The sequence below is a fragment of the Primulina tabacum genome, chromosome 15, assembly GCF_025594145.1.
Source record: "Primulina tabacum isolate GXHZ01 chromosome 15, ASM2559414v2, whole genome shotgun sequence".
Classification (NCBI taxonomy): Eukaryota; Viridiplantae; Streptophyta; class Magnoliopsida; order Lamiales; family Gesneriaceae; genus Primulina; species Primulina tabacum.
The window spans coordinates 26,580,705-26,606,468 of NC_134564.1; the positions used below are offsets into that span (position 1 = coordinate 26,580,705).

The 25,764-nt window shown below is 35.4% G+C and overlaps 1 protein-coding gene across 3 annotated transcripts; it reads left to right on the forward strand.

Annotated features, from left to right (window-relative positions):
• The first annotated feature begins 12,357 nt into the window (after positions 1–12,357).
• On the forward strand, positions 12,358–18,988 carry LOC142526692 (homeobox-leucine zipper protein HDG5). 3 transcript variants are annotated; one of them, XM_075631238.1, is made up of 12 exons: positions 12,358–12,460; positions 12,857–13,098; positions 13,197–13,366; positions 13,575–13,692; positions 14,844–15,032; positions 15,601–16,074; positions 16,633–16,734; positions 16,864–17,076; positions 17,174–17,342; positions 17,494–17,762; positions 17,864–17,959; positions 18,041–18,988. In XM_075631238.1, the coding sequence occupies exons 2-12, from the start codon at positions 12,952–12,954 to the stop codon at positions 18,548–18,550; spliced, it is 2,457 nt and encodes an 818-aa protein (XP_075487353.1). In that variant the 5' UTR covers positions 12,358–12,460; positions 12,857–12,951; the 3' UTR covers positions 18,551–18,988. The 3 variants fall into 3 exon arrangements, with proteins under 3 accessions (XP_075487353.1, XP_075487352.1, XP_075487354.1); XM_075631237.1 differs by lacking the exon at positions 12,358–12,460 and adding an exon at positions 12,490–12,637; XM_075631239.1 differs by lacking the exon at positions 12,358–12,460 and adding an exon at positions 12,668–12,687.
• The last annotated feature ends 6,776 nt before the right edge of the window (positions 18,989–25,764 follow it).

Consider the following 25,764-nt stretch of genomic DNA (forward strand, 5'->3'; position numbering starts at 1 on the left):
GTGTGAGTCAATGGCATCTGTATGGCCATCGAGAATTTTTGGAAGAAAGGAACGTGGATGCAGAGATATATGAACGATACAATTTAATCTCGTTCCTCAAACAATGACAACTACTCGCCACTGTGAGCTCACCTCTGCCTTACCCCAAACGACCAGTGAGAGAGTTCTACTGCAATCTCACTGATGCAGTCGGTAATGACACTTCAGTGCGCTTTGGCCGAGTATATTTGCGGGATGCCATTTACCAATTCTCTCCGGCTATTATAAATGACAACTACGGTACTCCAAGCATCACTGAGGACGACCCCCCTATTGACATTGATGAAGTCACTACTGTACTGACTGGGGGTGTCATCACAAAGTACCATGTCCGCCCACATCGCCTGGCAGCTGCAAGTTTAACATCTTTCTATTCGGTTCTCCACAAGACGGCCATCCGCAATTGGACCCCCTCCTCCAATACCGCGGTGGTCACCAGACAGCATACCTTTGTTTTGTTTGATTACTATTTTTACTTAGAAGTGGTAGCTCCCACACTAGAAGAACGGTCTTCAATGGACTCCTCTAGGTAGCTTTTACTATTTTCTTCTAAACAATTTTTTATTATTTAACTCTTTTCTGATTTTCTCCTTATGCTCACATTCTCCAAGTCACTTTTTCTCATTAGACCAGATCATGATTTCCATGAATATCCTCAGTTACTCGATGCCTTGGATTGAGCATTAATTATTCCTCAACATTTGATTGGAAGTATGAGCACTCAGAGAGTACCTTTCAGTCGTTGCCTTCACTGTTCAAACTTTAAACAAATAAATAGGATGTTTATGATTATGCAGTATGCCTAGCATCCTAAAAATAATCAGGCAAAAATGGTGTTGACACTGGTGTTGGCAACACCAATGACAACATGTGTGTGATTATTGTATGCACATTCTGAGAGACTTCTGAAGATTGGAAAATCTCTCAAAATCCAAAGGTTTTGTGAATATATCAGCCAGTTGGTTTTCAGTCCTAACAAATTCCAGTTGAATTATGCCTTTTTCAACCAAATCTCGAATAAAGTGATGCCTTATGTCTATGTGTTTTGTTCGAGAGTGTTGAACAGGATTCTTAGAAATGTCTATAGCACTTGAATTGTGACAATATACAATCATTGCATCACTATGAAAACCATAATCCTCAATCATTTGATTCATCCAGAGAAGTTGTGAGCAAAAGCTAGCCGCTGCTACATATTCAGATTCGGTAGTGGATAGAGATACACAATTTTGTTTCTTACTAGACCATGACACTAGGTTATTTCCTAGATAGAAACAACCACCCGAAGTGCTCTTCCTATCATCTAGATCTCCAGCCCAGTCAGCATCGGAAAAACCTACCAAATTTGTGTTTGTCTCTTGAGTGTACCACAATCCTAATTCTAGTGTACCTACAATGTATCTCGGTATCTGTTTCATAGCTTTTAGGTGTGATAATTTTGGATGTGCTTGGTACCTAGCACACAAACACACACTGAATATGATATCTGGGCGAGTAGCAGTTAAGTACAAAAGACTACTAATGATGCTGCGATACATGGTGGTGTCAACACCGTTGGAAACATCGTCTTTAGACAGTTTTTCACTTGACCCCATGGGAGTTTTCATATGCTTAGTATTGTCATTTGAAAACCTTTTAATCAAATTCTTGGCATACTTGGATTGACACAGAAATATACCATCATGCAATTGTTTAACTTGTAATCCAAGAAAGAAGTTCAATTCACCTACCATGCTCATTTCGAATTGTGATGACATGCGCTCAACAAAGTTATTAACAAGTGTTTGAGATGAAGCACCGAAAATAATGTCATCTACATACACTGGACATATCAAAATATCATGTTTGAGCTTTTGAATGAAAACAATTTTATCAACTTCACCTCGTTTGAAACCCAAGTTGATCAAGTAATCAGCCAACTTATCATACCATGCTCGTGGAACCTATTTCAGTCCATACAGAGCCTTTTTTAGTTTGTAGACGTGGTCCATGTGGTGTGGGTCTTCAAATTCTTTTGGTTGACTCACATATGCTTCCTCTTTCAAAATTCCATTTAGAAAAGCACTTTTTACTTGCATTTGATACAACTTGATGCGCATGTAACATGCTATGGCAAGCAACAGTCAGACAGACTCAATTCGGGCTACAGGAGCAAAGGTTTCATCAAAATACACCCCCTCAACCTGCGTGTACTCTTGAGCTACCAACCGAGCTTTATTTCGAAAAATGTTACCAAATTCGTCTGTTTTATTTTTGAAAATCCATTTTGCTCCAATAACATTGGTATTCGAAGGTCTAGGAACTAAATCCCAAACATCATTGCGCACAAATTGTTCCAGTTCTTCATGCATTGCTTTGAACCAAAATTCATCCTTTAGTGCATCATTAACATTTTTAGGTTTAATTAGAGACACAAAGCATGAGTGAATTACCTGGGAAAATGTGGAGCTCATGCAAACTAATCCTATTATTTTTCGGTAGTCAACCTTATCCTTTTTCCTTGTTTGCACATCTTCTTGTATTTCACCAATAATTTGTGATGATGGGTGATTCTTTGAATTTTCCTGGGGATATCTCTCCCGCTGTCGATTATCACATCATCATCATCGACATCATCATTTTCCATTGCTTCTGTTCTGTTCAGATGTGGTGTTGTGCCCGGTGTTGCCTCACTGGACTCAACACCAGTGCTGGTCGATAGCTCACTTGTATCTAGTAGTCCTTCAGTATTATCCTCTTTAGATTTCCTTGTCAGATCCGCACAATCATCAACCACAACATTAATTGACTCAATAGTCGTTCTAGTTCTCAAATTAAAAACACTGTAAGCCTTACTATTCATTGAATATCCGAGAAATAGACATTTATCACTTTTGGAATCAAATTTTGCAAGATGATCACGATCATTTAGGGCATAACTAACACAACCAAAGACATGAAAGTATTTAAGGTTTGGTTTTCTTCCCATCAAAATTTCATAGGATGTCATGGTAGATCCACTCCTTAAAAATACACGGTTGGAAATGTGACATGCAGTATTCAAAGTTTCGGCCCAAAAACGTTTTGACATATTTTTAGAACTTAGCATGACCCGAGCCATTTCTTGAAGGGTTTGATTCTTCCTTTCTGCTATTCCATTTTGTTGAGGGGTTTTAGTGGCTGAAAATTCATGAGTAATTCCTTTCTTTTCGCATAAGGAAGTGAAATATGAATTCTCAAACTCCTTACCATGATCAGTTCTTATTTTAACCACCCTCATATCGTACAAATTAGTTATCCTGGCATGCAATTTTGTAAAGACATCAAAAATATCAGATTTTTCTCTAAGGAAACTTACCCAAGTGAAACGCGAAAAATCATCAATACAAACAAACGAGTATTTATTACCACCCAAGCTCTCAAGTTCCATTGGACCCATTAGATCCATGTGCAAGAGTTCAAGACAACGTGAGTCACAAAGTGTTGCAACACCGGGTGCGCAACACGGGTTTGTTTTCCTTTCTGACACGGTCCACAGACATGTATTATCTGAACACAAATTAGGCGTACCTTTCACAGCTTCAAACTTACACAGATTCTTCAAGGTCTTGAAGCTCACATGACCCAGTTTTAGATGCCATATATTCAAATTGCTTACCTTGGCACTTCGGCAATCATCACCTTCTCCCACAAGATAGCAATTGTCAGCAGACCGAGTTCCTGACATAACACAAACATTTTCATCATTAAAGATTTCACAATTATTTTTGTTGAACCTAACATGTAAATCATCGTCACAAAATTGACTTATGCTTATTAAGTTCGAATTAAGTCCTTCAACATGGACATTGTGAAGTACGAGAAGCCCATAAACATTCAGGGTTCCCTTGCCTACAATTCTCCCTTTGACACCACCTCCATAGGTTACACGTCCGCTTTTTACTTCAAGATAATCAATGAGGTGTTCTTTAGATCCAGTCATGTGACGAGAACACCCACTGTCAAAGTACCATGCACCTGTAATGTTAGTTTTTAACGAGGTATAAATTACATTGCATCGTGTAACAGTTTTTGGTATCCAAATTTTGTTAGTGAAGGAACTTTTGACTGCGGTGTTGGAAGTGGTGTTGGGCAACACCTTATGCAACACCAGATTTGTATGCCACCTGAGGTAGTCATTTCTGAGTTTATAGCATAAGAGTTTTATGTGCCCAGACTTATTTCAGTAGTGACACATGAAATGACGCTTTCTTGGATTGGAGTTTGGGGTTGAATCAGGTTTCTTGACTTGTGACACCTTTGCTGAAGAGTGAGCTTTTGTAGGGTGAGGAAGATGAACTGGTTTTTTATCAGCTTCTGTTCAGGGACCAGCCTTGAGCTTTGCATCGTCTTTATCGGTATATTTTCTGTTAAGGGTTCAATACAGTCTTCTACACCCTTTACAAAAACTGTGGTCCTTGAACTGGAGTTAGACGACTCACCATGTTCATACATACTTTCAACATAATCAAGCCCAGATCTGCTGTCCTTTCCCATAGTCAGCATTGTGTTAAGTTTTGATGAGCTTGAGTTGAATTTTGTAAGTGTTTATGATGCTTTTTCAAGATCATCCTTGACCTTACATAGTTCAAGGTCCTTCCTAGTCAGCAAGACTTCAATACGGGACAAGTTACTCTTCAAATCAGTGTTTTTTTTTGAAAGTATGGAGTTTGTGTCATTTCGTTTGAGCCAATCATTATAGAGTTCTTCGTACATCATTTGGATGGCTTCCACAGTAAGTTCTTCTTGGTCAGATTCCTGGATTTTATCGAGATCTGAGTTGTCCAGCGATTTAGCATTAAAACATCGTGATATTGGCTTAGTGTTGTGGCCTGGTGTTGCAGCACCAGTGGCAACACCAAAGGGATTGACCTGCATTTTCTTCATATCTATCTGGATGGCAGTAAGGTAGGTACAATCATCTCCTTCCTTAGAATCACGGTCTTCATCGGTGTCCTCGTCACTCAAGGTGACTGCCATGTTTTTATTTTTCTTCGAAGTCGGTTAGCACACTCATTTGCATAATGGCCAAATCCCCGGAGCATTCTCGACACTGGACTGAGTCAAGCTTCTTTCCCTCTTGACGACCCAAAGCTTCATTCTTTGATCTAAAATTCCCTTGAATAGGTGCAGGCATTTTATTTCTTTCAAAAGGAACAAAAGAAGATTTTGGTGTTGACACAGTTTTTTTTGTCTCTCATTCGTTTCAAGTAGTCACCAAACTTCTTAGTAATCAGGGAGATTGACTCCTCACCAAGATCAGATTCATTTGCCTCTTGAATTAGACTGTTCATGGAGTCATCAGTGGTTTGTAAAGCAATGGCCTTCCCTTTATTTCTTTTCTGTAGGTCCAGATTCATTTCAAATGTTCGAAGTGAACTGATCAGGTCTTCCAGGTTAAGTGTAGAGGTGACCTTGGACTCGTCAATGGCACAGATTTTTATATTGAAGCATTCAGGGAGGGATATCAGGACCTTGCTAACCAGCTTTTCGTTGGACATAGGATCATCAAGACTAAAAGCCTCATTTGCAATGTCACGTAATCTTCGATCATATTCTACAATAGTCTCATTTTCCTCCATTCTCAAGCTTTCAAATTTGAAGGTTAACATCCTGAGTTTGGTTCTGCGAACACTTTCAGACCCTTCGCAGTGCTTTTGAAGAATATCCCATGCTTCTTTGGCAGAGATGCAGTTGGTGATGAGGCTGAACATGTTGACATCAACAGAGGTGAATATAGCATTGAGTGCCTTTGAGTTGAAGTTCGAGGTTTGGACTTCATCATTGGACCAAGAATTCTCTGGTAGACTTCTACTATCACCATCATCATCAAGTATCCTAGGTGGAGACCAACCGTCTAAGACTCGTTGCCATGCTCTTTCTTCGATAGATTTGATGAACATCCTCATCTTGACTTTCCAGATAGCATAGTTTGAACCATCCAAGACTGGTGGTCTAAAAGTAGTGTTAGATGCTAACGGATCCATCAAACTATTAGTGTATTTCCTGTAAAGACAGCAGACGACCAGAATCAATCACTTAGTGTATCAAGCGTTGGCTCTGATACCACTTGAAATTATTCAGCAATGTAAATATATCAGAATTCGGTGTTGTGCTAAGGTGTTGTCAACACCAGTACACAACACTGCAACGGAAATTATTTGTTAATAAACAGGTATAATTGCTATAAATAATCAGAGACCAGAATTGAATCATACACAAGTACATGCACAAGTACGGATACTTGTGCTATGCCTCATGGAAAAAATTCACTAGGAAAATATGTAAATTGTTTGCACAAAATAATACTAGTGAAAAATATCAAAACTAAATTCCTTGACACACCAAGGAATTAAATAACATCAAAATAAATTACAACTTAAAACCGAGATGCATAAAATCAAACACGCTATGCTCAAAAAACCAAACGAAATTACTTTTCGATCAACACTCTGCGTCATTGTTGTTCTTCGAGTGTCGACAACATCAAAATCGCAACAATCACTTAAGCTCTACACGCGGAGATCTTCAAGTCTCAAATTCAGCAGCAACCACCTCTACTTTTTAATATTCGATCGTCATATATATATCACTCCATGACCTAGATCTTCATAGATACTTCTTCTCTATAAACAAGGAAACAAGAGTTTAATTAGAATCAAACTCTACACAAGATTGGTATAGTATATCTTATGGATACTTTCCCAAATTATATTGAATAATTCCAAAGATATGATTAAGTATATCTAATGAAACAAATCATTATTTTAGTTTAGAAATGCAAAATAAAATATTGAGTAAATTGGAATCAAGGATTCCTTTCAGATTGTATTCATCCTCGATGCCAACGAGTTTTGGCTAGTACGTGCAATGACTCCTCAATCTCAAGAAATATGACTAGCACCAGAAGGTGTGGCTGGATTGGTGGATCACTCAAAGCTCGACATGGCTACTACAAGATAAGTGAAATATCATCAAAAGAATTCAAATGTCAACAAAAGCTATTGGATTAAGTCTACCATCAAATACTGAAGGCAACTTGTATGTGTTGTAAAATTCTAAAGTCAAAGGAATGGCTAGACTTTGCTGGAGCATCAATTATTTCACGAGTGCAAAGACCAAAGCTACATTGACATTTGATGCAAGTGAAATCAAAATGCAAGCATTAAGTGTACACCAGTGGCCATAAAATGCGTTACAAGACTGTTAGAATATTTCTAGTACCCGAAGTTTCGATGATTGTCAAATAAACAACGTTGAGCTGTTTCTGGATCAGACGCAGCTTTATTGTCATTTCGGGTTTTCGGATCATTGGATCTTTTCAAGCCGTTCAAACAGAACATGCAAGTCGTTCGGGCAAAGAAGTCAAGCCACAATATTTCTGAACATATCTACGAGAGATCATCTGTCAATATGACCATATCAAAGTTCAATATACGTTACATATGTTCAAACCGTTTAACTCTAATCGTACAGCAAACGGTCATATTTGCATAAATTCAAAAGTGCTACAAGTCCAGTCATTTCTGACAAAATATGATGACACATATCCACCAACTCCGAATGACAGAATGTTTCTAAATATGTCTTAATTCAATCAACTTTTCAGAGGCAAATGTTGCTAAAGATGAAAAACAAAAGGGGCATTAAATGACATTTATTAAAGTGTACGATGATGATAATGACAATGTCATTTTGTTAGGAACAAGTACAGATGATTTTTGAGTAGGAGTTTTTCAACTATATGTATACATGAGACTTCAAAGAGAAGAAATGATGGAGTTAATTGACTATTTTCTTAAGCTTGCATATTTCTAAGATTTGCGAGCACTATTAAGAATTCATATTTCAAGCTGCTCACATGGCATACACTTATCAAATTATATCAGATCATCAAAGATTAATTTGTGCTTCTTACCAACTCAAGTCATCAAACTTACCGTTTGATTATTTGTATTGATTTCTGGTGAACCGAGGGTTCTTAAGAATCCAAATTTTATAAAGAGTTTCACCTTATGCAATGATAAGTCCTAACTGAAGTGAATTGTCACAAGACATTGTAAAAATAAAGTCTTTAATGGAAATCTTCATAACTATAAGAAATAGTGACGTATGAGTGTTATCATCGAACTTTCATAAAATATTTGTCTCATTTCATTTCACCCTTTATATTCTTTTATATTAGTTTAAGTCGTTTCTATTTAAACTGCCTAATATATATTTTATCATTGGTTAAATCAGATCGTTTTCTCGTTAATTTTTCAGTTGTCTAGCAAAGTTAACAATTCAAAAATATTTATTATCTCAAGTTTAAAGAAAAATTTTAAAAGAGTTTATTCATTAGTAGTAATTTCGACAACACAAAAAAGAAGGAAAAGGCGAGTGAAATTTTAGGAAATTACCTACTCCTGACAATTTGAGGCTATGGATTAGGAGGGATAAACTTTATGAGTACATGAATTACATGGTGATTGGTTAAAATCTGAAAAAAAAAAGTGAAATTATTGGAGTTTAAGTCGTGGAAGTGACCGAGAAATAAACAAAAAAGAAATGGAAAAGAACATACCTATGAATTGAGGCTGAAAAGGGTAGAGTAGCTTGGGAAGTCGCTGGTGAAGCTGGAATTGTAGTTGTGGGCAGCTCGAGCACAAAATTTGGAAGGGGAAAGCACGACGATCACTGGTTGGGATTGTAATAGAGATAAGACGGTTAGTGACGAAAGAAATCAGCAACAGCTAGTAAGGAGTAGGTGTGACGACCGCTTGATGCACGATCGAAACGAATTTGGGATCTGCACTGTTCGGAAATTAAATCATAGTAGGGACGATGGTCGGAGGGTGGTTCATGATCTTATTCCAAGTAGCAGATACGGCAAATGCGATGGCGTCATAATGGTGGCGGCCGACAAGAAGTAGCCAAGAACATTGAAGCTGAAAATTGAAATGTAGATGGAGCTTGTGAAATTACGGTCTACGGAAAGAAATTGGGATTGGAATATGAGGATTTAAAATTTTGAAGAAATCAAGTTTTTGCAGAAAATTTGGAGAAGAAGAAGGCGGGTAGTTGAAATTTTGAATTTTGTTTTTAAAATGAACAAAAGACCCGTGTTCTAAAAAGCATGCTTAATCTCGCTTAAGTTTGAAGCTCGACAAAAACGTCACGCTCAAGTATAATTAATCACATCTAATTATTTTTACATTTTTTTTATTTCGAAGGTATGTCTTTTTATTTTAAAATAATATATCAGGTTTATAATTTAAATGTTTAATTTTAATTTTTAATTATGATTAAACATGTCTTGTAATGATTTGACAAATATTTAGCATTTTTTAATGTGATATAATTGCAAAAACAAGTAAATATTGCAATTTTGAGATTTTTATGCTTTTATAGATACGAGAATTAATGCATCAGACTAAAATTTATCATATTTATATATTATTTTATCTATGTATTGGTTTGAGATAATTACAATTAAACTAAAAATAAAAAATAATTTTTCAGGCTTAAGCCAGTGCTAATTTTGCTTAAACTTAAAAAGTTCGGAGCTCGATATCCGCGCTTCGGGACGCTTCACGCCTTTTAAAACCTTGCAAAAGACGAGTCCTTGGTTTTTCTCCCAAAGCTTAAATCCATATCTTGTGAATGAATTAGGAGAAAATTTGGATTATGGACCGACATTTTGACTCAATTGTAGGGACATTTGTGTGTCCTAAAATTATTTGAGTCCAATTAAATTGGACAAGACTAACATGATAGATTAATCGGCAAAATCCCATCAGTTGTTTCAGATAATTAATTTGAATGAATCTGACATGATGGTGAGCAAACAGTTGAGAAACGATCGTGGAAAAAGATCATGGGGAATTGAAAAACTCTCCAATAACCAAAGAAAATAAGGTTAATCGGCAGATGAAAAAGACACAACTTATCGCTCAACAAATTGCAAGCATTGCAAAAATTCGATAGCATTAGTTCAAGCAATTTCACTTTTCTCATTCCATATTTTAGATATTTTCTTCAATTTTACTCCGGTTTCTAGCTTTTCCATCAACTTTGAAATTTTTTTTATAATTTCTTAATCCATGCATATTATTGTAGATATAAATTAAAATTATGTTGGAGATTTATTTCATCATTTTTCAGATTCGATTTTTTTGTTTTAACTTCATACTTTCACTAGAAAATTAAGTAAAGCACTGTACCAAGACGAGTCTTTCCAGTGTGCTTATGTCCTCACTCACACGCACCCTGGGAAACTTCCCAGGAGGTCACCCATCCCAAAATTGCCCCAAGTCAAGCACACGCTTAACTTTGGAATTCTTATGTGATGAGCTACCGAAAAGAAAATGCACCTTCGTGATATGAGTAGTACAAATCAAATCTTTTAAGCCCTCTTCAACTGTACAGTCCATTACATTGAACAGTCTCGGAATCCCTCTCATTCCCGTGTGGGTCGGTTCATTCGTGTTCCCTCCACCTAGAAGCCTGCCAGGAGCCGCTCATTGTCCGTGCAACTAATGGCACCGGCGATCACCCCCGCCCCGGGCCTCACATGCCCACCAGCTTCCGCTTGGTTCGTCCCCGAACCACACCGTACTAAGAGAGGTCGGCTCCGATACCAACTGTAACGCCCCAGATTTGACGACTGTCCTCACTGTATCAAGACGAGTCTTTCCAGCGTGCTCATGTTCCCTCCACCTAGAAGCCTGCAAGGAGCCGCTCATTGTCCGTGCAACTAATGGCACCGGCGATCACCCCCCACCCTCTTCGGGCCCGGGCCTCACATGTAGCCCCTAACACGCTCACATCATCTCAAAAATTGAGCAAACAATATATAATATCATACTTTGATATAAGAAATACTATATTGTTAAGATGAAGGAGATTATTGCTATCTTGGTAATGGTTGTTCCTAGAATGGCCACATCTTCATCTGCTTTTCATGTTGACATTTTCTTCCAAAATTTGGTGCAAAACTAAATTATAAATCTTATTACTAGACAATTTTCTATGTTAATTCCCGATTTCTATTTTTTAATATTTTTTATTTTATTGAGATTACTATTAAGAACAACCTTTATCTAGCATGATCAGTTTAAATTTTTCTTAAAAAAAAATAATATACAAAATTCTTCCATACAGAACTAAAAGTCTACAACTTGCATGCACAAACAATCACGTAATTAAGTATGTCAACAAGTAGCAATATTATTCTAAAAATTTAGATTAATGTCAATTCGGAAAGAGTAAAATACAGTGAATCAGAGGAAAAAATAGTCAAATCCGTGGTTGACCTTGTTAAACGCGAAATAGCATCCGATTTTTAATTTCAATATTAATATTACAATGATTTAATTTTTTTCTAATCAATATAAGATTAAAACTTATAATTTTTTTTCCCTAAAAAATCTTAGGCTTATTTATTTTACACAAAGATAAAATGTTTGTTCTCAGTGCTATATAATTAATACTTATTTAATATTATTATATACTTTTTAAATAAAGTTTCGACTAAACATGTTTGAATTTATAATGCTCACCATTCAACCTCCTGTTTTTAAAAACTTTTATATATATATATATATATATATATATGTATATATATATGTATGTATATATATATGATCCTTACAATGTAGTAATTAAAATGAATAAAAAGATGTTGGAAATATACGAGGAAAATTGTAATTTTAGTCATGTAATTTGGAATCTTTTGTATTTTATCTAGTAACTTATCAATTTTTGTTTTTAATATATAGTAATTTGGATTTTTTTGTATTTTTTTTCCAAAACTACTAACTTCTCGAAATATTGTTTATCTGATATTGATATTGATACTCTTTTATATAGCTCTTGTAGCAAAAATAAAGTCATACTACACACATCCAAATAAATATAAACAAAACTAAGGGGAAAAATAAAACAAAATAACTCTCAATTTTTCAAAATGAGAAGAAAAAATCGTCATTTCTTTTTATTTTTTTCTTAGATTTTTATGTGTATAATATTGGTTTTATTTTTACTATGAGTCATGTAATAGAGTATCGGTTACAAATAAAAAATATTAATTGATTCATATGAAAAAATCTGAACTAGTGAATGAGAACTTAATATCGACAAATTAAAAGATTAAAATAAAAAACAATCCCGACGAGTAAAGTGGTAATTTTCATAAATAAGAGTCAACAAAAAAAAAAATTAAAGAGGAAAGCGTTTCAAGTGGAGTAAAAAAAAAGAGTTTGACTTCCATTGAGATCCCGACACGTGTACGGAACCCGCGTTTGATCTGTTTCATTTGTTAAAGCCCCGCTTTCCGCCAGTGAAAACTTGCGGCTAAATTTACAGAGAGATGATGAAAATATAAAGAAAAAGAAGAAGAGTAACCGACAAATATTTAATGGTATTTACTATCACTCGTTTCTCTATTTTTTTTCCGTGTAGATAAATTTCCATGGATTCTGCATCAATTTTCTTATTTATTTTAATTTTCTTCGAGAAGGGTAATGAATAATCATTCTTCTTGAGTGTGACCTCGAAAACCCTTGTGTTTTCTCTGCTCGAAGAGTCTCCGAAGAGGGTAGAGAATTCACGATTCCTCTTGAATGTGACCTCAAGTGTTTTTTCTCAGTTTTGTTTGCTTTTTTTATTATTTTATTCAGTATGATCTGTGGATGGATTTTATTTTTAAAAAAATAAATAAATACATAAATTAAGCAGAGATTTTTGAACGGACTTAGCTCTTAATCAATTCTTCTTCTATGTTTTCTTGGTTTTTTTGAATTTGTTTTGGTTGCAGGTTGGGATGATATAGAGTGAAGATCAGTTAGCAAACCCTAAAAAGTCAGCCTCTGAATCCGATTTGAAAGAGATCAGAAGAAACTGAAACCAACCATGTATGGAGATTGTCAAGTACTGTCCTCCATGGGAGGGAACACAATTCCTTCAGACAGTTCCATTTACTCTTCATCTCTCCAGAACCCTAACTTTAATTTCATGTCAAACATCAACCCTTTCAACATCTTTTCACCTCTGATCCCTGTAAGTATATTTTTATCGTGATAAATCTGCATGGACAGAAGAAAATGAGTCCAAATTGAAATTTTTCTTTTTTTTTTTGGGGGGGGGGGGGGGAACAGAAAGAAGAAAATGGGATGGCTAAGAGCAAAGAGGAGATCATGGAAAGTGGTTCCGGAAGCGAACGTATCGAAGGGTTTTCCGGGAACGAACAGGAAGCTGAGCAGCAGCAGCCGCCGAAGAAGAAACGCTACCATCGCCACACGGCCCGCCAGATCCAAGAAATGGAAGGGTACGTTGTACTCGGGTCTCCATCGATTTTTCAAAAACATATAAAAAAATAAATCTTAAAGTTTTGTTAATTAATTCAATATCAAATCCTCCCAAATCAAACATGTATAGTTGGAGCAAAACACGCAACAATTGAAGGGCATATATGTTTATTGTGTTGGGAAAATCTTTGATGTCTCGGTTGAATGCATTAATCTATGTATCCGCAGGTTGTTCAAGGAATGTCCGCACCCAGATGACAAACAAAGGCTTAAACTAAGCCAAGAACTTGGCCTTAAACCTAGACAAGTCAAGTTTTGGTTCCAAAATCGTCGGACCCAGATGAAGGTACGTACTCAGAATCTTATAGGAAAAAACCATTTTTCATATTTAAATTTTCTGGAAATGTTAGCGTTGCTGTTCCCAAAATATGTAATTAATCTGCCTATTTACCCTCTTGCTCATCCTTCAAAGATTTTATCTTTTTTCTTCCCTTGGAAGTAACTATTACCACAATCATTCTAGTTTCCTTAGGTCCATACACATGGGAAAATCCTTGGCAAATAAAGTCAGAATAAATATAAAATCAATTGTCTTTCAAAATTTATACTTTTGAATTAAATAATAAATTCGATGTATGCATACACGTTTTTTCCTACAACTCTTTTTGGGTTTTATAGCAATCATATTCGATATAAGAACAATATTAAATAACGAATTTATTATGTACATGTGAAAATTCAAAATATAAAATAAAATCATTATTAGTCTTACAAACTCCATATTTTTTTTAATCACGGGAATCAATTTCTTAATATCCTAAATTGTTAACTGTTTTTCGTATTTTCTGATTTTAACAGTAATTTTTTAAAATAATGATATGATTTTTTTCCTGAAATAAAACACTAACACGGGAGGAGAGAAATAGAGATGGGAGAAAAAAAATAAAAATACAATTAATTGACGTAATGAACAGACATTTCGCTTTCATCATGGAAAAGCCCTCAAAAATTTAATTATATATATTATTTTCCAGCTGTGAGAAATGAACCCTGAATAATAAATAATATAACAGTGCAGAAAATAGGAAGCACGAATTTAAATGAAGGGGTCCTTCCCCTTCATTAACTACATAAGGTCAAAAACGAAAGCCCTAACCAGAAACTGTAATTCGTATGCTACGCACCTACCCCATCACACACTGCACACGGTAGAAGGGAGCATCCACATTAACTTAGGGTTGCTTTCAAGGTCTGCATTGCCATTAATATACGCAGTGGGATGTGCAGTCAACCCTACCTCCCCCACTGCTGCATGACACTTTAATACGTTGGGTGTTAGGGTTAGAGTTTACTTAAACAAAAGAAACCCATTTAAATTTTTTAATTATTATTTCTATAATTGGTTTTAAGGGTATTGTTTTGTTGCAGTTTGATATTTTAATTTAATAGGTTTTGATTAATTTAATATAGGCACAAGTTTTGATTAATTTAATATAGGCACAACAAGACAGGCAAGATAATGTGGTACTTAGGGCAGAAAATGAGAACTTGAAAAATGAAAACTATCGGTTGCAAGCGGCGTTGAGGAGTATCGTGTGCCCGAATTGTGGAGGTCCGGCCATGTTAGGGGAGATGGGGTTCGATGAACAGCAGCTACGGATCGAAAACGCTCGGCTCAAGGAGGAGGTAGTTTAATATATTTACATATATATTTTTAAAATTGAGCTTTTCTAAAATATTTGATATCATTAACTTTGTAAGGTGTTCTTGTTTATATATTTGTGTGTGATATTATTAGTAGTAAAATGCAAATATTTTAAAGATTTTAAATGTAAGCATTATAAGCAGTGTATGTTGAAATATTTTTAAAAGGCTACGTGTATTAATTTAACCCTTGTGGGATAGGACAACTTTTTAAGTTATGTAGACATTGTCTACAGCAATAAGAAGAGGGATGGTTGTCTTCCCGAATTAAAAAAAAATCAAAATTTTTATACAATTTGTTTAAAAATAAAAGTTTTCCATGTGAAAATTCGTATTTTGTGAGAGATTTGCAACTAACTAATAGTGCCACTGCCAAAGATAAAAAGAAACGAATCATTTATTTTTATTTTTATTTTAAATTTAGCCATGAATATGCCTGTCAACTTTTATCTCAGTGTTTGTAATAAGGTCAAATAAATATAAAAAACTTTTGGACATGAGGTTTCTTTCTTCTAACATTTCCCTGTTTATATATTATAACATGTTACAGTTTGAGAGGGTCTGCTGCCTCGTATCACAATGCACCAGCCGACCCTTACAGTCATTGGGACCAACTCCACTCCTCCCAACTTCTCTGGACTTAGAAATAAATGTATATCCCAGAAAATTTGATCAAGAACATATGCCCAACTGCCCTTCTGATATGATTCCTCTACCTTTCATGCCCGAAAATTCGCATTTCTCAGCAAACGCTTTGATCATGGAAGAGGAGAAATCTTTGGCAGTGGAATTGGCTGTGTCGTGTATGGATGAACTGGTGAAAATGTGTCACACAGGTGAACCACTTTGGATTCGAGCAATGGTGACGACAAAAGAGGTGCTGAATCTTGAAGAGTATTCAAGAATGTTTTCTTGGTCTGGAAACCTCAAGCAGCATTGCAATGAATTTAGGATTGAAGCAACTCGGGACACTGCTGTCGTGATAATGAATAGCATTACGCTTGTTGACGCATTCATGGATGCTGTAAGTCCTAAAAATTGTTGTTTTTATTGTATAGTGTTGGGTTATTTTGAGGGACAAGTTCAAAAGAAAATATAATATCCTCTTACTTTTTTCTTAAAACTTTAACGGACGCTGCCCAAATTTTTGTATTGTTCCTGCTTAAGGTCAGTTACTTCTAGCTGCATAAATGTAATTACATAGTTGTTAGGAGAAGATTGTTGTATTTTGAGGAGTAAAGCTTTCTTGTTTTTGATAACTCATATCTTATTTTTGGTTATGATGTCTTTAGATATGGCCATGTTTTTTTTCCCTGATGGGGAACCCGCTGCTGTTATTTCTTGTGCATACTAAGTAAACTCTAGGGGCTTAACGCAGTTACCTACAAACGCCAGTCTAGTAAAATCGCACTAGGCAAACCCTGTGCAGGTTCGTCCGAGAAAAGTGTTGACAACGATAATCAAACTCATGATTATTTGACCCCACACTTAGATACCTGTGGGGGCGATCTGGCCATGTTTATGTCTTTGTTCACAAGCGAAATGCTATAAATGTGTGTTAATCTTGAGTTTTGAATCCCAGAACAAATGGATGGAGCTATTCCCTTCAATCATTTCAAGAGCTAAAACACTTCAAGTAGTGCATTCAAGTGTTTCTGGACATGCAAGTGGTTCTCTTCATTTGGTGAGTAATTTCTCAAGATATATCTTAAGTCCTCTAAATTAATACAGTATCCACAGCTATACAAAAAGGTTGCATTTATGTATACACATTATAATTATTAAAGTTTATTCAATTTTTCTTTCATGATAGATGTATGCGGAACTACAAGTTCTTTCCCCGTTGATTCCCACAAGAGAGGCTCATTTCCTTCGATATTGCCAACATAATGCCGAGGAAGGAACTTGGACAATAGTTGATTTCCCATTAGATGGATTCCACAACAGTTATCCGCCCTCGTTTCCATATTACAAGAAACGTCCTTCCGGCTGCATCATCCAAGACATGCCTAATGGATACTCAAGGGTGATCCCCTTAGTTCATTAATGACCACAGATTCTTGATTCTTTTCTCTTAAACGAGGGCTTTTTCTTAAAATACCCTTTTTTGTGAAATATTTTAGGTGACATGGGTTGAACATGCTGAGGTTGAGGATGATCCTGTCCATCAAGTTTTCAACCATCAGGTTGGTAGTGGCACCTCGTTTGGAGCTCATCGCTGGTTGGCAGTTTTGCAGAGACAATGTGAAAGGCTCGCTAGCCTCATGGCTAGAAATATATCTGATCTAGGAGGTAACTAAGTTTTTTGAATTCTAGCGGCGACGAACAAAAAAAATTATTTCGGGAATCCCATCACAAGTTCAAGGCTAGCAAGTATGATATGGAGTATATCTTGTTTTCATTTTGTTTGATTCTTGGTATTTTTTTTATGCTATATTTACAGCAATCCCAACTCCCAACGCACGAAAAAATTTGATGAATTTGGCTCAGAGAATGATCCGAACATTTTGTCTGAACATAAGTACTTCTTGTGGGCAATCTTGGACTGCCCTGTCAGATTCTGCTGATGACACAGTTAGAATCACCACCAGAAAAGTGGTCGACCCTGGCCAGCCTAACGGTCTGATTCTTAGCGCCGTTTCGACTACTTGGTTACCATATGAACACAATCAAGTGTTTGATTTCTTGAGGGATGAACGTCGTAGAGCACAGGTTTGGTTGCGCTTGAAAATATTGATATTTGTTCCCTTGGTCCTATGCCTAACTAAGCTAATGTGATCTGAAATTTTTGAAATAATTTGTGTGATTCTCAGCTTGAAGTTCTTTCAAATGGCAATTCATTACATGAGGTTGCTCATATTGCAAATGGCTCTCATCCCGGAAATTGCATCTCTCTTCTCCGTATAAATGTAAGTACTGAAAGGCAAATTTCTTTGACTCGCCTTTAGTGAATGACGAAGTCATATTGCAAACTCATGTCATTGTTGCAGGTTGCTAGCAACTCGTCACAAAGCGTAGAACTCGTGCTACAAGAGAGCTGCTCAGATGACTCTGGCAGTATGGTCGTCTACACGACAATCGACGTTGATGCAGTCCAACTAGTGATGAACGGTGAGCAGGACCCGTCCTGCATTCCTCTTCTCCCATTAGGATTCATCATAACTCCAGCGGACCACATAATCGAAGATCCTATTACAAACAAAGCTAACACAAAACAAGCTTCAGAGACCGAACAACTCCCCAATCCAGGATGTCTACTCACTGTCGGACTTCAAGTTCTTGCAAGCACTATACCAAGTGCCAAGCTCAATCTCTCGAGTGTTACCGCGATTAATCACCATTTATGCAACACGGTTCAACAGATCAACGATGCTTTAAGCAATGGACATGGAAGCAATCACGATAGTAACTTCGCTGAAAGTGGAAATGTTTTGGGACCAAACTTGGATGCTCCACCAGCTATAGTCATGAAACAAAAGTCCCCCGAGACCACTTCATAATTACCTCACACCTCCCTTATCTTTCTCAGGCCTAGGTATTCAAAACAACTTTGCAAGAAACGTGAAAGGAGGGGAGGTTGAGGTAATTGGGAAAGGCCTATTTTTATAAGAAAATCCGAACGTATGGTAAATAAACGGAAGCGTTTTGAAGTAAGGTAGTGGTTTTATTACCTTTACGTAAGTGCATTGTGTTAACCGAGTAAGTTGTGGGGTGTGAATTAGGGAGTCAAGAGCGCACCAGATCATGTGTTATCCTTGCAACATGTTGAGGCTGAACCATGTTTAGCACGATTCGCCGCAACAGGTGGCAAGGGTGATGGGGTTCGGGTATTGACTTCTAGCTCATTCATCCCTATGAACTCCTAATTGCTTACTTTCTATTGAATGTTGATGCTAAATGACTCCTATTTATTTTGCTCTGAATTCACTATCGATCTTGATTTCGGGTGTTTTCGAATGTGTTCTAAAAGTTATATATATGCTTATCAGCGTTTCATGAATGACTTTGTTGTGGGAACTTTGTGTTAATCTCAGCCAGCTACACCTCTCAATGCCATAATATTTTGATGTTCTATAGGAAAATTTGTGTTAATTTCTTTCAATTATATTAAATACTCCTTGCCAGAAATCCACCAATTTAATATATGCACCAGTTTATTAAATTCAAGAGAGATTTCCTTCTGTTTCTAACTGAATTACTTCATTAATCAAAATTAAGTCCATACTTATTAGACATTGAAAAGACGAAATCTGGAAATTATTTCCATAACTGAGAAGTGACAACCAATTAGATCCAAGAAATAAGAATGAAATCATAATGGAAATTTGGATTTTTTAATACCAAAATAAATAATATTAGGAAAAACAATACTATTTTTTTAACAAAAGTATATCTTGGGGCGGGGAAATTTGCTCGAAAACGCTGCGGCGGGTCTTACAAAGTGACAAGTATTATTTCATCAAAATCCCACTTTGTCGGAAATCCTCCAAAATCGATGATTTCCGATTTTTGGCATGGTGATTTTCACGCACCAAAAGGTTTACTACATTGAATCAAAAGAAATAAAAATTACAATAAATTTACAACATTTGCGAGATTTGTATTTTGATTCTCCATATTGTTAAAATTGAATTTTAATTTTATATTTTAATTTTTTTAAAATTAAATTTATCATTTATTGTAATCGATCAAATTTGTAATTCACCGAATTAGTATTGTGGACTCTGAATCTTAATATCATTATTAACTTATACTCACAGTCTTGTGAAGCCAACATTTTCATTTTCTCAATTTTCAACATATTTGGAGTCATTAAATCATGTATCTGGATTTTTCAATAAATAAAAAAAAAATATGGGTTAAGTTTTTGGGGTGCTTAGTGAAGGAATAAAATTGATCTTATATATTTGTGACAAGTCAAACAATAATATTTCGATGTTGTAATTCAATATGAGATGTCATGTATCAGTAGTAACGTATTGTTATATAAATATCTTGTCAAATGAAATGTAATGACTGTTCAGGACTCTAAAGTGAATATTGTGGCCACAAACATACTGTGTATCACTTTTTCTCATGTATTAAACTAGAATATGTACAATCGATCATTTATGAACCAAAGTGAACTGACATTTTCGGACCGAAATCACGTTGTTCAGATGAACAATATACCGGGGTTTAAACTTGTTGTTTATTGACTCATTTTCCGATCCGAAGTCGCGTTGTCCAATGGACTAGCAATCTGGTACATAGAACGTTATCCAGCCTCAGTTCATTCAATCATTCATTCAGTCGCTCAATTAGTAATACTCGATCGATAATCAGCCAGGAATCAATAAATTCAAAAATTCAATAGGATCGAAGTACAATATGATCTCGCTGCGAAAGGCAGGGGACGTTGCTGTTGGGCCACAAACAGCAGCATCCGGGGCCAACTATAGAAGACGATGCCACTTTTAACATTGACATTTTATGGTATTTAAGTAATATTCATTATTTTAGTGTATTTAAAAAAATAAAATTAATTATGAAAAAAATGTTGGGGTATCGTTTTCTCGCACCCAAGTAACAGCAGAAGTTTTGTTTCTAAATTCGAAACTATCATTGGACGGCATATAAATTAAACCATTCATATGGTGTATAGTTATTATATATCGCGTATATCACGTTGAACACCAAATCAATCCGGGATTAGCGGAGATGGCCATTCTTGTAATTCCCTTCAAATGGATCTCCCTGCTCTTGATCTTCAAATCCAGTCCACGATCAGATACGGTGTTTGGTGTGCTGTCGTTGAGCCACCAAACTTAAATTCCTACTCTCTAAGTAAAATGAGTGTAATGGTGAGTAGGCACGAATCCACAGAGAACGAGATATTTATTTTTTTCGAGGAAAAAAATTAAAAAAGGAGTTTTGTTTTATAAAAACTAAATTTAATATTAGAACTAATTTAACATGCCAGAAGAAATAACTAATCAAGAGCAATAACTAATGAAATGTAATATTTAATATTATCAAGCTCTGATTCGAGGGGGTTCCAATATTCAATTGTATCATTGTTCATCGGCTAACATATTATTTATTCATGTAGTTGCAAGTAATTAACATTAGAATTATAGGGATAGCCGCTAAAATCCTTGTGTTTTCCTAATTTAATTGACCAAACCCAGCATCCAGTCAAAACTTATCAATAACTAACTGAGCACGATAGCATTCCATATTAATTAAAAATATCATTTTCGTTGTGTGAAATAGTTAATCCTACTATCTAACCACCGAGATAGCTGCAATCGATAGATCCAGTTTCGTTTATTTATTTAGATTAAATATGTTATGATAGCACAACACACATAATCTAGTGCTACTTATGTTCCAATATTTCATGACAATTACGGATTACTCAATTCAGAATAAAAGTATAAATTTATATACCGAATTAAATGTCGGATTAATCAACATACAACTTTCATATAAATAAATCATAAGCCAACAAATAGTTGAACAACAAGAATTTTAAATTGAAGTGCAAAATGCCTCACAATTATAAATTGAAATAGTAAAAATATCTCTTGAATCAGAAATAAAAACTTAGCCTAGAGTTGCAGAGAGAAGATGAGAAATTATTGCGCCTTATTCTTGTTATTTACATTGAAGAGGTGGAGGAAGAAGAGAGAAATCTATTTTTCAATTGTGTGTGCCTCATTCTCTTCTTCAGTGTTCCTTGTTTGGATCACAGTAGAGAAACCAAACGATTTGTGCATTGAAACTAGATCGTCCAAATTTCCAAAATTTGGAGACAGTGCAACAGCGCGAGGCACGGCCATGGAAGAAGGTTAATGGCCGAAAATTTCTCTTAACATAACTCAAGTTATGTTATATGATCCTTAATGGTCTCTTCTTTCATTGCTGTTGTTGCTCTTCTTCCCCTTTTTTTTTCAACACCGCCAACTCACTTGGATAAAATGCAAACTTCTGAAGTGACTTGGGATATAGCCTTTAACATTTGTTTCTACATCAAGTCCATTTTCTTTGTCATGATTGTTTGTATGAAATCAATCCGATTGATAAGCATGTCTTGAGTTTGGAAAAGAGCTGGTACTATCACTCTGTCCTTCTTCAACTGATCTACTAGGACAAATAAGGAAGTAATATCTTTAATAACCTGGTGGAGGCTCTTCATAGTATTCTCCTTCATAAAATCAATATTTAACGTATGCAGTAATTGGGTTGACTTCATATCAGAAACAGTTGATTATATTGTGCAAGCTGGACTGGATTTCTTCAATCATAATGTCAGCAGCCATAGGCTTCTCAAGAGACAGGGTTTTAGGTGTATCTGGATCTTCGTCCTTGTCTTCTTCTTTGAAAATAACCATGGCCAACTGTGGTGCTTCAATCTCAGCTTGAGCTATTTCAGCAATAGTTTCTTCAACTGGTTCCTGATGAGTGTCTGAGCAGAGGTAGAAGTTTGAGCAGCATTTGAGTTGGTTGGTTCTTCAGTTGGCACTTACACATATTCTATTTGGTCTGATTGCAACTGAGCCATTTCAGCTTTATTCTGTTGTTCAGTCGTGGCAGCTGACTGAACAAATTATTCAGATTTTTGTAACACGGCCTCTGAGGCTGGTTGTTCGGTTGTGCTCTGGTCTTCAATTAATTGATCAGTTATAAATTCAGATGGATGTCAGTGGCAACTGATTGTATTATTTCGTCGACATTTGCCAGTGACCTTCTTGGATTCAAAATAACATTTATTCTTATTCAAGCTTTCCCTTATTAGTCACATTCCTTTCATCAACCTCTTGATCAAGAACGTCAGAACTCAAGTCTAAATACACCCATTGTATCATGGTAAGAGTGTCTAGTAACATCGCCTTATGATCCTTAGGTATCACTGATAATTCCTGCAAGAACATTATGTTATGGTTAATGTATATTACGATTCCTTCAAATCATATATCCCGATCGAATTTGCAACCATCGTGTTGAATTGGATAATGATGTCAAATATCTTTGAGTAATATAGTGACATCGTATGTGTAACTAGGAAAAGATATTTTCCTAAAGTACATATCTTGCTCTGTCCAGATAATCATTGCACTATTAACTCGTCAAATAAAATAAGATATCTTCATCCGTAAGCGAGCAGTGAATCACCGACTACAATGCATTAGCTCTTACGTATTTCGAAATTACACCCAACCTCATCAGCCTGATGGCCCTCAATGGAGTTGGCAAATTGATCAAAGTACATGCTAGTACGTAGAACATCCACGATGTCCTAGGTCAAAAGACTAATTATGTACAACCACAACTATGTACTATCTCACTCGATAAGTGATAACCACTTGAAATGTCCGATGGAGAGTTGTTCAGTGTACTATCAAATGATCACTCATCTGTATGAACAAATATCTCCATGACCTTACCAATGAAACGTGGTGTTTTCATCACAGATGTAAGTCTCAAGCTCGAGTGACATTTATCCTTATTTTAGTTGGTTGAATCGATTGAGAACCAGTTTAAAATATACATTATGCTTCCTAATGAGTTTCATAATTATATGTTGAGAGACTGACCTCATGATACCTATTATAAATTTTAGAACTTTATCTATGTAGCTTGCATGAGTATATAAATAAAATAAATGTCGTAATTGGATAAAATTATAAAATATTAGTAAAATAAAGATTTTTTTACATAAGAGTCAATAAAGCCCAAACTACAAGTTTGTTTGCTTGACTCCTACTCTAGCATTTCTAATTTCATTTTTTTCTCCTTTTTGTTTTTTTTCCTTATTTCGACATGTTCCATGTTTTTCTCTTTTCTCCCTCCATTCAATTTCAGAAACATATTTAAGCTGCTGATCTACGGGAGCTTGATTCTTGAATATGCAAGGTTCAATTTTCCGAACTCGAAATCATTTACATCTTCATCACTACATTGATTTAGTTTATTTTTATCCTCTGAATGGTTCACCAAATCTGAAAATTTCTACAAGTGTTCATGAGAATCTTACTGTTCATTTCCGACAAAATAATTTTTTTAAAAATGAAAATTGTTGTTCAATAATTACTTAATGTACATTGTGCCCATCATTTACAATGTTCATGTTTTGTGTCAGTGTTAACCTCCCGGACATCATTCCTAATCTATTGTCGACCTAATAACGAGTTGTCATCATTAAAATAAGAACCGGACTTACTAGTGGTGCATTAAATAAAAGCGAGATGGTTTGAGATTAGATGTTTTATTTTATGTTATGCCAAATGACTAGGGGATGGCATGTGTGCATATTTTAATGGAATGACAATTGGTCGATAATCATAGAATGGTGTAATCATAGAATCCAAAGGAGAGTTTTGTTTTTTTTTAATTTTTTTCCCACTTTATGTTAAATTAAGTGTCATGCAAGCCAACTTCTGACTTATGTTTTATTGACTTTCACGTAAGAACAATATTTTTTCAATAATATTTTACGATTTTCTCCATTTATATCATTTACTTTATCTATATACTAATGCAACCTATATAGATAAAGTCTTTGAATATACTATAGGTACGACGAGGCCTACTTCTCAACGTAAGATCACGAAATTCATTAGGAAGAGTACTGTATATTCTAACCATTTTTTAGCAGATTCACCCCCTAAAATAATAATTAAAGACACTTGTCGCTTGAGTTTAAGACTAGCATCTGTGATGTAAACGACATGTTTCATTGGTAAGGTCATGAATGTATTCATTCATACAAATGAGTGATCATTTGATGATGCAACAAAGACCTTTTATCAGACTGTCTAAGTGGTTATCACTTATCGAGTGGAACAGTCCGTAGTTATAGTTATACACAGTTAGTCCTTTGACCAAGGAAAACGTAGAGGCTCTACGTACTGTCATGCACTTTAATCTGTTTACCGACTCCATGGAAGGTCATCAGATGACGAGGTTGAGTGTAGTTTAGAAATACGTAGGAGTTAATTCATCATAGTCAGGGATTCACCGCTCACTTACGAGTGAAGATATCATATGTGATTTCATGAGTTCATAGTATAATGAATATCTGGCCAGAGTAAGACATGTGCATTTGAAAAGTAGTTTCCTTAGTTGCATATACCATGTCACTATTATTACTCAAAGATATATCAAATCATTATCGAATTTATTTGCAACTCTTGATATACCAATGGTTGCAGATTCGATCGGGATATATTTGCTGAAGGGACCGTAATTTACTCTAATCATAACTTAATGTTCTTGCAGACACTATCAATGATACTCAGGGGATCATTGGGCAATACTACTAGACAGTCTTACAATGATCTGATGAGTGCAATCAGACTTGAATTCTGACGTTCTTGATTAAGAGGTTAATGAAAAAAATGTGACTAATAAGGGTAAGCCCTTATTCAATTTTCATGAGTATACAAATAAAATAAATGTCGTAATTGGATAAAACTACAAAATATAACTAAAATAAAGATTGTTTTTATATAAGAGTCAATAAAATCTAAACTACAAATTAATTCGCTAAACATCTACTCTAACATTTCAAATTTCATTTTTCTCCTTTTTGTTTTTCCCTATTTCCACATGTTCTATGTTTTTCTCTTACTTCTTCCATTCAATTTCATAAACATATTTAAGTTGTTGATCGATGGGAGCTTGATTCTTGAATGTACAATGTTCAATTTTCCAAACTTGGAATCATTTA